The 14,425-nt window shown below is 36.7% G+C and overlaps 1 protein-coding gene across 2 annotated transcripts in view; it reads right to left on the bottom strand.

Annotated features, from left to right (window-relative positions):
- The window catches only part of ipo13b (importin 13b), a 42,298-nt gene that overhangs the window by 10,724 nt on the left and 17,149 nt on the right, over positions 1–14,425 (bottom strand). For both annotated transcript variants that reach the window (XR_014200336.1, XM_082148048.1), the window contains exons 4-11: positions 11,596–11,736; positions 8,631–8,772; positions 6,929–7,095; positions 6,421–6,541; positions 4,898–5,045; positions 4,500–4,681; positions 4,375–4,401; positions 3,566–3,700 (exon numbers count right to left, since the gene is read on the bottom strand). Coding sequence is in view for 1 of the 2 variants with exons in the window: in XM_082148048.1 (XP_082004174.1) it covers positions 3,566–3,700; positions 4,375–4,401; positions 4,500–4,681; positions 4,898–5,045; positions 6,421–6,541; positions 6,929–7,095; positions 8,631–8,772; positions 11,596–11,736 (1,063 nt within the window). In the remaining variant the exon portion in view is untranslated. The remainder of the gene's footprint in view (positions 1–3,565; positions 3,701–4,374; positions 4,402–4,499; positions 4,682–4,897; positions 5,046–6,420; positions 6,542–6,928; positions 7,096–8,630; positions 8,773–11,595; positions 11,737–14,425) is intronic.

The raw sequence follows: 14,425 nt of genomic DNA, 5'->3' as shown, positions 1-14,425 counted from the left end.
ATAAAAATTACTGAAACTCTATCTAAAATTAAAATACAAAAATAAAAACTATTTCAAACTATTAATAAAAACTATACTAGCATCTCAATGACACTAAAATAACACTGTGCCATAGTACAATTCAACACATTTAACGAAACGAGCAAGAAAAATCCCTCGAATCATATAAAATAACGAGACCCGGCGGGTGGGGTGGGCGTGCGCTCTGAACCGGCACTCCCGGGAACATCAGCGGTAATTAAACAGTCGTTAAACATCCATTAGGCCAACAGTCTAATTACTGCTGTTAGCTCCATGACAACAGCTCAGTGATTGGCCGAGAGGCAGAGCGAGTCGCTACATTGTCTTACTTCCTTTATGACATCATGCACACAAGCACAAAAGGAAAGAGACGCTCAATTAAACAGTTAACAAAAGCATCGTTGCACGAACGACCTTTCCTTCAAAAGGTTAACCTGGAATAACATTATAACATTACACTATAAAATACGTACATGATAATAAGTTTAATAGTAAAAATCATTCATGTAGAATTAAATTCCTATGATGTCAGATTCGCATGCATGTGTTGTCTATTAAACTGCTTCAAACAGCTCATCCAATCATATATCAGAACTGGAATAGTTTGTTTTATAAAGAATATGTGAAGAACTGTACACTGAGTTCCTGTTTACTTTGGGTATTTTTAGCCAATGTACTGACAGCCCCGTCTGAAAATAACATCAGAGCCGATACATGAGATGCGAGTGTCTAGACTCAGTGTCCGTGACCAGCAGGGGGCGCTGTGTGAGCGCCCCATCCCAGCCTGTTTACTAAGGCTGATGTAATGTCTTTCTGGGAAGGACCAGACAGGGAGGAAAGATATTAGAAAACGAAAGTCAAAAATAGACAAGCAGCATTTTAGAGAGAGACGAGATATGAAGCCGAACAGGAAATAGATGAGATGAAAAATAAATACAATGCAAAAGTATTTAGAAGATAGATTATGATGTTTGCATATGGTTGCCAGGGCATTGCAATGTAGTTGCTAGGGTGTTTTAGTTGCTCACTGAAGTGAGACATTGTTAAATTCTGGTCTCAGTTTCAATGGAAGATATGGAATTTTTTTTGCTTTTTTTTTTTTTTTTTTTATCTCAGCCAGATGAATATCATAAGTCTAAACACTTTGAAAAAAGGTAAAGCTGCACATTTTGAGGCTGTCTGTAGATATGCGGCAGGGTGCAATACTAATTAAATAGTTTTATTCCTTTCGTTATATCTTAAGAGAAATTAAAAATAGTGAAACACCAAAAGTTTTCCTTTAGCCAAAAACTGAAATTAAAGTTTATTTAATGATCAATTACTTAATCAAATGTATTTACCAATCAACTGCAAAAAAAAATTAGTTGTAAATTGCACATAAGAGTAATAATATGCAATAAGCGATAATAATGAGTAAATTATCAGGACATTTTTATTCTGAAGTGAACTAATCCCTTAATATATCATTGAAAAGTTATTTCAACTTGTCAATGATATATTAAATGATTAGTTCACTTCAGAATAAAAATGTCCTGATAATCTACTCATCCCAATGTCATCCAAGATGTGACCTTTCCAACGTGATTACGTCATGTGTGGCGCATCGCAGAGCTGGTGCAAGATGAGCATTTGTGGTAAAAAAAAAAAAAAAAAAAAGTATATAATTATTTTTATATTTTGGAAAATGACCGACCGTTTGGCTAGATAAAGACCATTAGTCCTTGGCTGGGATCATGTAGAGCCCTTTCAAGCTGCACTGAAACTGCAATTTGGACCTTCAACCTGTTTCACTATATAGAGGAATATCCTAGAATGTTTTCCTCAAAAACCTTAATTTCTTTTCGACTGAAGAAAGGAAGACATGAACATCTTGGATGACATGGGGGTGAGTAAATGATCAGGAAATTTTTATTCTGAAGTGAATTAATCCTTTAAATGGTTATTCACCCAAAACTGAAAATTCTGTCATTAATTACTCACGCTCATGTCGTTCCAAACCCGTAAGACTTTCGTTCATCTTCAGGAACACAAATGAAGATATTTCTGATGAAATCTGAGAGCTTTCTGTCCCTCCATTGATAGTTGAATAATGTCGTTATTTTGGGGGGAGTTTTCGCACAAAAAGTATTCTCGTCGCTTCATAATATTAAGGTTGAACCACTGTAATTACATGGACTATTTTAACAATGTCTTTACTACCTTTCAGGGCCTTGAAAGTTGCTATCAGATTTCATAAAAAATATCTTAATTTGTGTTCCGAAGATGAACGAAAGTCTTACGGGTTTGGAACGACATGAGGGCGAGTAATTAATGACAGAATTAAAATTTTTGGGTGAACTAACCCTTTAATTCATTGTTAAATATACACATTTAAACAGTGGCTGTAATAAAAAAATGTATTCATGACATTTATTCAAACATACATTAAATAATGAAGACAACAGGTCAAGTTAAAATATAATGTTGTGCATACATATTTAGGAAAATGCTGCTCTCTAGAGTTTTTTTTTTCTAACTAACGAGTTTATAGTTATTCAATAGCTTTTCATGAGGTTAATGTAATGTTACATATTGTTTACAAGCTGTTTTATTGATCTTTCCACAGCTGAAACACTGATTGAGTGATTTCATAAAACAGGACAATTAAATTAATGTCACTATTTCTGTCAATGATTTCGGCCCTTAAAAATATGAAATTAAATTTTCAACCAGATATTTTCGGTTGCCAAAATTTTGGTGCATCACTAACGATTTTTTTTTTTGCTCTTTTTCAACATGTATAAACTTCAAAACAAACAAGGACAGCACTTATTCCATTACATCCAGGATGTTTTGGCAGTAAAAGAGAGAATGCTTGAAGGTTATTTTCAATTATAGGTATAATTTAAAATTATACAACAGTTACTGCCAGTCCCCTGATCTGCTGTTTTAACAGTTTTTACATTGATCCTGCTTCAGCTTTTTTTTGGCAACACTTCTATGTGTGCAGCAAAAATAGATCAAATATTGTGCTTGAAATGTCACTTCCTTCGAGGGATAATTCACCCAAAAATTTAAATTCTGTCATTAATTACTCGCCCTCATGTCATTCAAAGAAGACTTTCGTTCATCTTCAAAACACAAATAAAGATCTTTTTGATGAAATCTGAGAGATCTCTGTCCCTGTTCTGTCAATGAAGGGACAAAAAGCTCCCAAATTTCATCAAAAAGGTCTTCATTTGTGTTCTGAAGATGAACGAAAGTCTTACGAACTTGAAACAAACATGAGGGCGAGTAATTAATGACAGAATTTTCATTTTTGGGTGAACTAACCCTTTAGTATAAATCAATGCAGGGCTCTCGGTAACATTAAGCGTATTTCTCCTGCAGTTTACTCTTCCAGCGCCCAGAGTAATGCCAATCTGTTCCTGCTGAGAAATGTTCCATCCTATGACACACTCACGCAGACACAGGGTCTGTTCACACGCGACCGAGCCAAACGAACACACGGATAAACAAACCCAGAGGACTGAGAGGACTAAGGGCGAGCAGTTTGATGTCTCACCGTCTCTTCTGCTAGTTTCTCCAGTTGTTGGATGTACGGAGTGATCAGAGATTGAAGGTTCCTCAAGATCTCCTCCACCGGCAGTGCAGACAACAGAAACCCCAGAGCCTGCATCAACCACATGCACTGACTCGTCTAGAGGGAAAGAGAGAGATTGAAAATAGGAACAGGTGTAACACCAGGCGTGATGCATTTCCGGCTTCATGTATTGTTTTTGTCCTCAATGAAAGTGGAAAAGCTGTGCGAAGTGCCAAAAATCACTGCCAACCATATTTCATGTTTGATAAACAATTATGCACAGGGATTTGCTGAATATCCATACAGAACAAACCCATTACATCTCTAAATAAATCATGCATCTCAGACTTAAATACATACTTTACATTCAAATTGAAATTGGTTTATGTAAGTGTTGTTGTATGTATTGATATGTAAGTGCATAAACTAGTGTTGTCAAAAGTACCGACTTCGATACCAAGTCGGTACTGAAATTTTAGAAATGCGACACCAGCGTTTCCCCTTAGTATTTTGAGCGCTGTGGAACAGATTCTTAAACACCTCTGATTGGCCACTGTGTTTACGCGCTCAACATATATGTCTCTGATTGGCTACAATGATCAACGCTTCAAAAACATGTTGATCAATAAACCATTTGACGCTTTGTGCAGCCCCTGATCAGGATACTACGCAAAGTAGATTTTGATTTCAAAACGGTTGACCATAATCAAAAAATTTACATTTACAGCTCTATGAAATCAGCTTTATCTGAGCAAAACCAAATGGGTTTATTCATCAAAATACAAACTCACCTTGTGAATCTGTTTAATAAGCACTTCCTGCATACAAGAAGAAAAAAAAACAAGACATTTAGAGGAGATAAAACTGTTCAAACGTGTCTCATATGTGTTAGTATCATCATTAGAGCATGTAATACCTGCGACACAGCGACTATATTGGCAGCGTACGGGGGCAGGTCGTATTTGCACTCTCTGCAGATCTTCTTTAGTGTGGAGACGCTGGAAACAGACAGGTCTGGATTGCCCAATGCCTGCAAAACCAGTGGCAGAACGCTGCTCAGCATCACCGGATGATCCGCCAACCACTCCGCCAACGCTCCTACAGGGAGACACGTAATGGGTAAATATCTCGGCTGGAACACAAAACTGAGTGTCTGTGTGGGAAAGTAATCATGTGTAATTGTCTGGTCTTGACCAAAGTGTGTGAAAACAGTCTAAATTGCTTCAGATGGCAAATGACAATTTCCTAAAACACAGAAATGGCACAACGACTGTTTTTAATGTTACAGGAGCGCCGATACGCAAGCACACACACCGATTGTGAACATGACGGTGTCGGCCAGCTGGACGTTGTTTATGTTGATTCGTGGAATGAGGCCGATGAGTCCTGGGATGACATCAGAGTAGTTCACATCTATCGTTTCGGCGATGGACTGGAATCCGTACAGCAGTGCTTCTGTATGCTGGAACAAAACAGACACATTCCTGTTAAAATTAAACCCCATGTAGGGTTGCAAGATTTGGGTTGGAAAATCTAATTGCGTTTTTCTGATAAAAATTGCGATCACGATTTATAGTTGTTGTTTTTTTAACTCCAGGTTTGCGATCTTTGTTTATAGGGCAGCACAATTTTTTATTCTATGCAATTATAGGCAATTTTGTGATTATATATCAATATGACTATAAAATAATAATAATTATATTATTATTACTAAATAAAAATGTTAACCAAAATAAGAAATATTGTTAAAGGAGAACTTGGTAACTTTTTTAACTTAATAAAACTGTCTAGAAATCATTTGGATGGTTAAACAACCTGTTCTGGTGATATTGGTGACTTTCCCCGCTCCCCCCAGCGTTCCCAGGCGGAAAACCAACCTTGCAACTTGCAACACTACCGTCCCGGCAAGTTAGAAATTGGAAGTCTCGTGATAAGCGAGAACTAGAACGAGAACGAGCGCGAAACACAAATTGCTTTACGGCAATTCGACATAAACACACACGCATGTATGATGTATTACCAGATTACCCACCTCGGTAGACATAGCTCCACACGATACAGTTGGCTTGCTCCGATCAAAACAAACGCACATGAGCAGCGGTAGAGAGGGGGAGGAGGCCGCCGCAAATGAGTTTTTTACGACTGTGTTGTGAAATATACACCCCCCCACAGCTGTAGGGGGAGCTCGTGGGGAAAACATGCGACAACAAAAGGGAAAATCAGCGAAGAAGTGACAAGAGTTCGCTAGAGTTACCGAGTTCTCCTTTAATTATTGTAATACTTATTATATTATAATAATTTTATTTGACAGTACTAATACTTATTTAATACTAATATTTTTAGACAATTTATAAAATAAATATTCATATTCATTTTATATTTACTCTTAATTTCTTCATTTTCAAATGTTAAACCAACAAGCTTTTATTTTGGCGGAAAAATGAAATCATCTTCTCTTAAGTTGACAACATTCAGTTTATAAGAGCTTCCCATTACAAGTTTGGGAAGATGGTTGGCGCATTCATAAGTGACCCAAGCCGCCTTTTTATGTGTTTTATGTGGAGCCACATTTTGTGTGAACCGAGCCGCTCTGAGAAGCTGAAAGCACCAGATCATGAGATGCTCTCGTGTAAAAGAACACAGAGCCGAGCTTCACTATGAAACAAGAAGCATATATATTTATTTAATGAAATCAGTCTTTGCCAATTTATAAATCGCACTAAGCCATATCAGTTTCGGTTTTATTTTAATTAATTATGCGCAAAAGTTCGCCTCTTTCCTTTCTTTGTTTATTGAAACAGCAAAAACAATGAAAACTGAATCCATTATCTTCTGACCTGCCATGATGGTGTTTGTTCTGTGTTGGTGAGGAGTCGCCCGAGTTTGTCGTACAGGTTACTGAGTAACTCGGCTCCCAGCATCTCGTAGACGTACATCAGTGTGTCAGATATATCCACCCTAAAAGAGTCAAACATCACAGAAATGCATTATTTTATCAACCCTTCACTCGCTTTGTGTTGATATTCCTTTTTTAAGACAATTAAATCAAAAAGTTTTAGCCACACATATTCAATATTTAAATATTAAAGTATTATTAAATATTTTATTAAATATTAAATATTTAAATACATTTTAAATTGTAATATTTGTGCATTTTAATCATATTTAATATTGCATAATTCCTAATAAGAAAAGCAACATTGTCTACTGTGCCAATTCAGCAAATCCAACAGGAAACTGCTGAGTGTAGAAGAAAATTTTACAACAGGCTCATGAGAAAATGAATCTCTCTCTCACACACACACACACACACACACACACACACACACACACACACACACACACCTGTAGATCCTGAACTGCTCCTTCTCGTCTGATGACCAGGAAGCATACTCCTCGTCCGTGGGGAACTGCGCTTTGTGCAGCAAAACGTCTACGAGCTGGAAATACACGGGCCTGTAGACCTGCAGATACACGGCCTGCTTCTCTGCCTCAAACGACATGATGTCATCCTGAAACACATGGCCAAACATCAACAAATAAACACTCAACTATTGATAAAGTAAGGAAGATTACAGCCAGTGAGTCAGAATCACTCATCACACAGCTACTTAGTCAAATAAATAATTGAAATGTTGATTTGAGTTTGATTTAATTTATTTTTAAATAGATTTGCTTTATGGTAGAAAATGAAGTTGTACTTCTGATGAAATGAGACACTGACACTGTTTTTCATGTTTAATATGGTAAAGCTGCTTGATTTTAGGCTATCTATTATATAAAGTACTATATAAGTAAACGTGACGTGACTTTACTAGTGCTGAATTGCAGAGCTCGTGCAAACGTTGCTAAGATCAGATGCTTATCTTATGCTTTATTATAAAATTTTTAAAAAGCTTGCCGTTTTCTCAATTTTGTTGTGTTTATTTTGTTATTGAGAGGAAAATGTGCAGCAGCACATACTTATATATTGTTTACCCCTAAGCGAAGAACGAAAAAGAACTTTGCCATGAGTATATCGGGGCCTTGACTAATACGATAACCAATTAATATTAGTAATAATTATATTTTATTTTTATTAAAATTATTATATTTCATAGAATAAAAAAATATAAATCAAAAAATTAAATAAATAAATATTTTATATAAAGCAATAATATCCATACATCCATTATCCAAACCACTTGTCTTTTGTAGGGTCGCTGGGATGCTGGAGCTAAATAAAATAATATTTTTTTAATAAAATAAAAATAATAATAATAATAATAATATGCAATGCTTCATGCAATAAGGTGATCACTGTTGAAAAAATTGGCAGTGTTAAAATTTGTGTTGAAATCACACTGACTTGTGTTTTAACCTCAGAGAGCATGGCAGGTTTGTACTGAAAAGTTCATAAATTGTTAATATTCTATTTCTCTATGGAGAAATTAAATAGAACATCCATAAACTAATAGTTTTGCTACTGGATTTAAGCCTTTAAACATATACATAAAATATTCAGCCAATGCAGACTGTTAAGACAGGCAAAGACACAGGCAAAGGACATTCCTGAATATTCAACACGTGACGACACACACTGCAGTAAACACACACAGCACAGGTGAACAGATACTGTGTGAAGGACGGTTCAATGTCTCTAACAGCCACTCTCCATCACTACTGCAGCTTTACACACAAACAAACACTGAAGACACTAGTACAGACAACACATTACAAATAATGAACAGTGTGTTTTCTAACAGGTGCGACTCTAAACTTGTGTACATACAATAGCAGACGGAAGTGGCTTAAATAATGTCAGTATGGACAGGTAACTGAAGTCAAAGTCATTCACAACTCAGTAGCAAGTCCTGAACTGACATTATATTCTGCTTCTGTGTGACCGTAAGACTTTAATTTGGACAATATGTGACATTTATCATCACTATCATCAACAAGTGCTGGATTTGAGGGAAAAAGGCACTGATGATGAGGTCCTGAACAGATACAGACGCAGTAGGTACTAGAGACGCAGTCGGTGTCAGATCTCAGCAGTGAGGCTCACCTGTAGTGTGTACCAGAAGGTGAGTGTGAGAGAGCTGGTGGTCTCGTTGACGGGGTAGTGTCCGGGGATGCCCGTGCAGAACATGATCATATTCACCAGTGCCAAAAAACTCTGCCAGTGCTCCACCTGCTCCAACAGAGCTCTGGCAGAAAAGAGGAGAAGAGACCTTCATCACACCAGCACTGCTTCATATCTGGACAATCTTTATCATTAGGGATACACGATACTTTGACCATATATACAGGGCTTGACATTAACACCGTTAACTGACTGATTTCGGCAGTGGTGTGTAAGGCCGGCTACACACTGGCTGTGTGGCGTGTCCGTTTTTATTTCGGCTCCCATGTTAACAGGTTAGAGCTTGCACACCGCCTGCGTGACACGCACGTCTCAGGCGCGGCTCGAAAACCGACACCTATTTTTCACGCGACACGCAAGCGCGTTGGAAGCGTTTCCAGGCAAAATAGAATAGGAAAAATTGTTTGTATGTCATTTTGACACGAATACATATTAATAAATGACATTTTGATGTTTGAAAGTCTCTAGGTTTTGACATAAATGCAGATATAAATGTAATTTGAAAAAAATCATAATAATAATTTTAGATTTTCAAATATTGCACCTGTCAATACAGAACGAAATATTCTGTAGCCTATTTTGCCGTCAATACTGCCGACGTTGTCTTTGCTGTATGCAGGGTGTCTACAGATATAAACAAGTTAAATTTAAGACTTTTTAAGACCTTTTTAATGCCACTTTGAATGAAATTTAAGACCAAACCTGTGATGGAAATACATATTACATGCGTATTAGATTTTTAATTTGAGGGGGGAGTTTAGACTTTTTCTTTTATTTATTACATGTATCTGGCCTAAATGTATGCTCACTCATTGCATTTTTACAATGGGGTAATTTTGGTCTTAAGAATTTACACAACACAAGGAAGCTTGATTTCAATCTTTGAATTAAATTGAAAAAAGTAGCACAAATAAATACAATAGAATAAAGATACCAATAAATAGAAATAAAGAGAAAAGTTTTTGCTTAGGTCTAAGACTAGTATTCAGAAATACTACAGAGACTGAATAAAGTAATCAAATGTAAAATAACACTGGGTAGTATTTTAGTCCTGACTAAATTAAATACATAGGCTATTAATCCTGATTCCTTAAAATGAAAGCTATGGTTTGTTGTTTTGACAACCAAATGAATGAGACACATATGGCTGCTGTCCCTTTAAGAGCTAGTGCACGGATCCTGTGTTCATTATACGGTCACGTGCGATTTATGCTTATTTAAGACATAACCGACTGTGTTTAGAGGATACTCACCAAGACCGAAATTGACATCATTTTCGCATGTTTTTGACTGTTAAAGCGATAAAATCGACGAAAAATAACTTTTGTTACCCACGAGCTGTTTGTGAGGCGGCTTTACTCTATGTAACGTTATGTGTGCAGAAAAAAACCCATCTCTCTCAGACAGCGCGCAAGTACTGAATAGTTTCAAATCGCGTGAATGTTTAATCAGGTAAAACTTTAAAAGACGTGCAAATGGTAAAGTTACTTATGATGCAATGCTGGCCCGATTATGCAAGTGACAATTCCGTCTATCCCGACTCCCGAAACGCGAGAGTGTATTTTTACCTCAGTATGTTTCTTCTGGGAGTTTTTTTGTTTGCCGTTATGCTCATTTGTTTTGATTTCTTCCTATAAAATCTATCACAGAGACAAGCAGCGCGAGCCTCAACAGCGTTACCAGAAAAAGCCTACATTATCATTATCAATAGCTGTTTATGTAATAAAATCTGAATCATTCTCGCGATTCGATGCTTCACTTGTTATTTGACGGATATTAGGTCCGTCAGACTGGAGAAATTTTAGCGGTAACGTGACCAGAAATATTTAAGACCTATCGAATCTGAATTTAAGACATTTTAAGACTTTTTAAGGCCTTTTTTTAGGAAAACTTTATTTAAGACATTTTAAGACTTTTTAAGGACCCGCGGCCACCCTATGTTTAACATGAAGTATAGGCCTTCCACAACTCTCTCTCTATTTTTTTTTTCTTCCAGTTGTAGTCTTTTAAAAAGACATCTGAAATAATAAACAGTGCAATGTAGTGTTGACAAAAATATAGATTTTTCGATACATATCATTACTGAAATATCTGAAACGCTTCCAATACTCATTTTCCACAGATACACGATGCCAGCTGCGCTTTCTCTCTCTCTCTCATCTCTCCGACAGCGAGTTGACGCACAAACCCGCCTCCCTTCACTCACTCGGTTCATTTGCTCCAGATGTTCTTGGCATTACAGGGCTTGAATTTCGGCATGGAATTGAGTGTATTGCGCATAATTTTACTCATTCCCGCAGATTTTGTGCTCACACCCAAAGTGTGTGAACAAAGTCACCTCTAAATACTAAATTAAGTTGTTTTTCGCTGCTTATTGCGCTTTAACAGTCAAATACACACAATTTTTTTTCGAAATACCATTCTTGGTGAGTATTCACATAAACACACTCAGTTTTAAGTGAACGTAAACAGTTGAGAAAGAAAATAATAGTATAATAGGTCTGTACATCAGGTCTTAAAGTGACAGCAGCCTAATATTCCTGCTGCCAAATAATAATATCTATATGGCAGTTTTCCCCTATGGTATCGATGTCAAAATTGCTAGTTACTTTGGAAAACCACTAGCCACAGTGGCTGGAGAGCAAAAAAGTTAATGTCAAGCCCCAATTATATACATTATATTTTTAAGTGACAATAAAGACATTTATAATGTTAGAAAATATTTGTATTCAGGTTTATAAAGGTCAATAATTTTTTTGTTTTATAATTAATAACATCCAATTAACACAATACATTAACAGCCCTATCAATTTGTTTTTAGAAAAGGTTTCACATTTTCTAAAGGTGCTCAAATTACATTTTCTTCACCTATTGTGCGTATTTGTACCTTGAATGATTCTCTCCCAGAGAGACGGCGATTCGACAGATGCCGTGTGACGTCTCCATGTCTCCATTCTGTACGGCGTCTCGTAACTGTTCCTGTAGCTGTAGCACCTGCGGCACCAACTTCAGGAGAGTGTTCACATACCTGAAACACACGGACAATGCTCAGGACTCGACATGAAACCATATGTGACCCTGGATCACAAAATCAGTCACATGTCGCACGGGTATATTTGTGGCAATAGCCAACAATACATTGTATGGGCCAAAATTATTGATTTTTCTTTTAAACTAAAAATCATTAGGATATTAAGTAAAGATCATGTTCCATGAATATATTTTGTACATTTCCAACCGTAAATATATAAAACATTTTAGATTTTCTCAATGTTTAGATTTTTTTGCACCCTCAGATTCCAGATTTACAAATAGTTGAACATCGGCCAAATATTGTCATATCCTAACAAACAATACATCAATGGAAAGCTTATTTAGGTCAAAATGTGACTGGTTTTGTCGTCCAGGGTCACATAATTAGCAACACATTAGCTTCACAGGTAACTATTTTTGTTTGAAATATAATAAATAAATAAATAAATAAATAAATAAATAGAAAAAGGAGAACATCAGTACATCATAAAACCATCTTCCAAACCATGTTTTTGCCTTACCCTAAACCACAATGGTAAGCCTATACTTAATTATATTTATATTTTATACAAATATAAACTCTCAAGATGGATTTCCCAGCAAACTGCATACTTTCATCATCCAACTGCACGTTTATATATGTCATATCCGTAAATAATGGAAAGAAGGTCAGGCCACTACGTGTAGCTTGGAGCCACAACAACTGAACCATGAACTGAAAAGAGTTTGCAAGCAAAAAGGGAAAGTGACAGTAATAAAACACAAATCGACATAGTTTGCATAGCATCAGATTTGCTGTCCACTGACAATGTCTATGTTGGTAACAATACCAATCTCTAAACAAGTTACTACTTTGCCTGTAGACCTAGCCAAGTTATAGATTCCACCGTTATCTGATATGTATTGCAATAATTATGTCTGTCAGCACTGCCATACTTTTGCAATGCCATTTTAAAACGATTGATTTCATCGAGTCAAAACAATGGGACATAAGCTATTTATGGAGGGACAGAAAGCTCACAGATTGATGTCAGACTCTCAGAAGTCTTACGGGTTTGGAACGGCATGAGGGTGAGTAATTAATGACAGAATTTTTGGGTGAAATATCCATTTCATGCTGTACATTAGAATGACTTGCTTGGCTAATTCACTTCTAAACACATTCCCTTAATGCTCTCTTGACAAAAACACAATGGACAACATTAACTCTCATCTGCAAAATGTACAGTTTCCTCTTCTCTTCAAATCATCACGCTCTCCTTCATTTGTCTACAGCTGTTACCTCATTCCCACATGAACTTCTGTCATGTTCCTCACCCCTGCTGCCATCTCAGCGCTTCTGGAACAATCTGTCCTTTCCCCCTCTCTCTCTCTCCCTCTCCCTCTCTCTCGTCTCATCCTCCTTTTGGTGTCAACAGCAGGAAGGACACACAAGTGGAAATGTTAATGAGGTATGGACAGAGAAAAAGTATGAACGCCGGCTCATTACTGGCTCGTCTGAGGCTCAGCGCTCGACAGACACATCAGAGATCACGGCTCTGTGGCATTAAAGAGCGCTTCATTAGGGCAAACATCCTAATGAAACTCAAATATTCAGCGTAGGGTTGGGCCGACAGACGATGCATTCGCTCTTTAGTGGTCGGCTGCTGCAGAGCGTGCCAAAATCGAAATTGCTGATGAGATGTAGAGGAAAATATCTAGTGGAAAATGAGAAAATCACGTGACAAAACAGCATAATTTTCTCTGAGAATGTGCTAAGTTTGACGATATTACACAGATTGTGATGTAATGTGGTGATGATAAATTATAGACGAGTCCATACGATATACCAAAGACATGTTCCACAATTCGATAGGTCTTGTTTTCTTCATTTAAACCCATTTCTGCAGTGCTGAAGGAAAATATAGGCTGCCAAGCAGACACTAAACATCACTGAAGGATCTCATGTTTTTCTAAAGGGTTCATATCATGGAAAAGATTATATTTCTTGCTCTTTATTTAAAAAGAAAATAAGGTACTGATGTACTATATAAACACAAGTTCTGTTCCAAAACCCATGTTGGCAGCATTTAAAGGCATTTCAGGCAAACCAACTGTTCCAATGTCAGGCAGAAACCTTGCGTTGCAGAGACACAATGTTCTGTCCAAATTCTAATGCAGTTTTGCACGCATCCTTCACAGATGAGCCAATCACAGAATGCACACACTACACAGTAATTAAAACATCATCTAAGATGAATGATGCAACATTTCATTAAGAACTGAAAGTAATGATTACGCTTCAATCTATTCATGTGTATTGTGAATCATTTATTGTGTAAACTCGCTCATTTCAAAAGTCAAATCCTGCTTTCCATTAATTTATTATATTAAATATCCTCCGCTTGGCATTTTGCCATTTCATGCCGGGCAGCTTTTCCTTTTTTTTTGTGCGCGATCGAAATTTCTAGTCAACGGAAACTTGAAATCTTTTTAAAGTCACACTCGGTTCAACAATGAAAAGCTGGAAAATGCTAATGATTTTTTTTTTTTTGAGCAATTGATACTTTTATTCTGCAAGGATGCATTAAACTGATGAAAAAAAAAATAGTCATTTATAATGTTACAAAGATTTTTTTAACTTTCTATTCATCAAAGAATCCCCCCCCCCCCCCCCCCCCAAAAAAAAAAGTATCACGGTTTGC

This window comes from Leuciscus leuciscus (genome assembly GCF_965113295.1).
Source record: "Leuciscus leuciscus genome assembly, chromosome: 19".
Classification (NCBI taxonomy): Eukaryota; Metazoa; Chordata; class Actinopteri; order Cypriniformes; family Leuciscidae; genus Leuciscus; species Leuciscus leuciscus.
The sequence above is the reverse complement of the archived record's forward strand: the minus strand, read 5'-3'. Positions and strand labels throughout refer to the sequence as shown.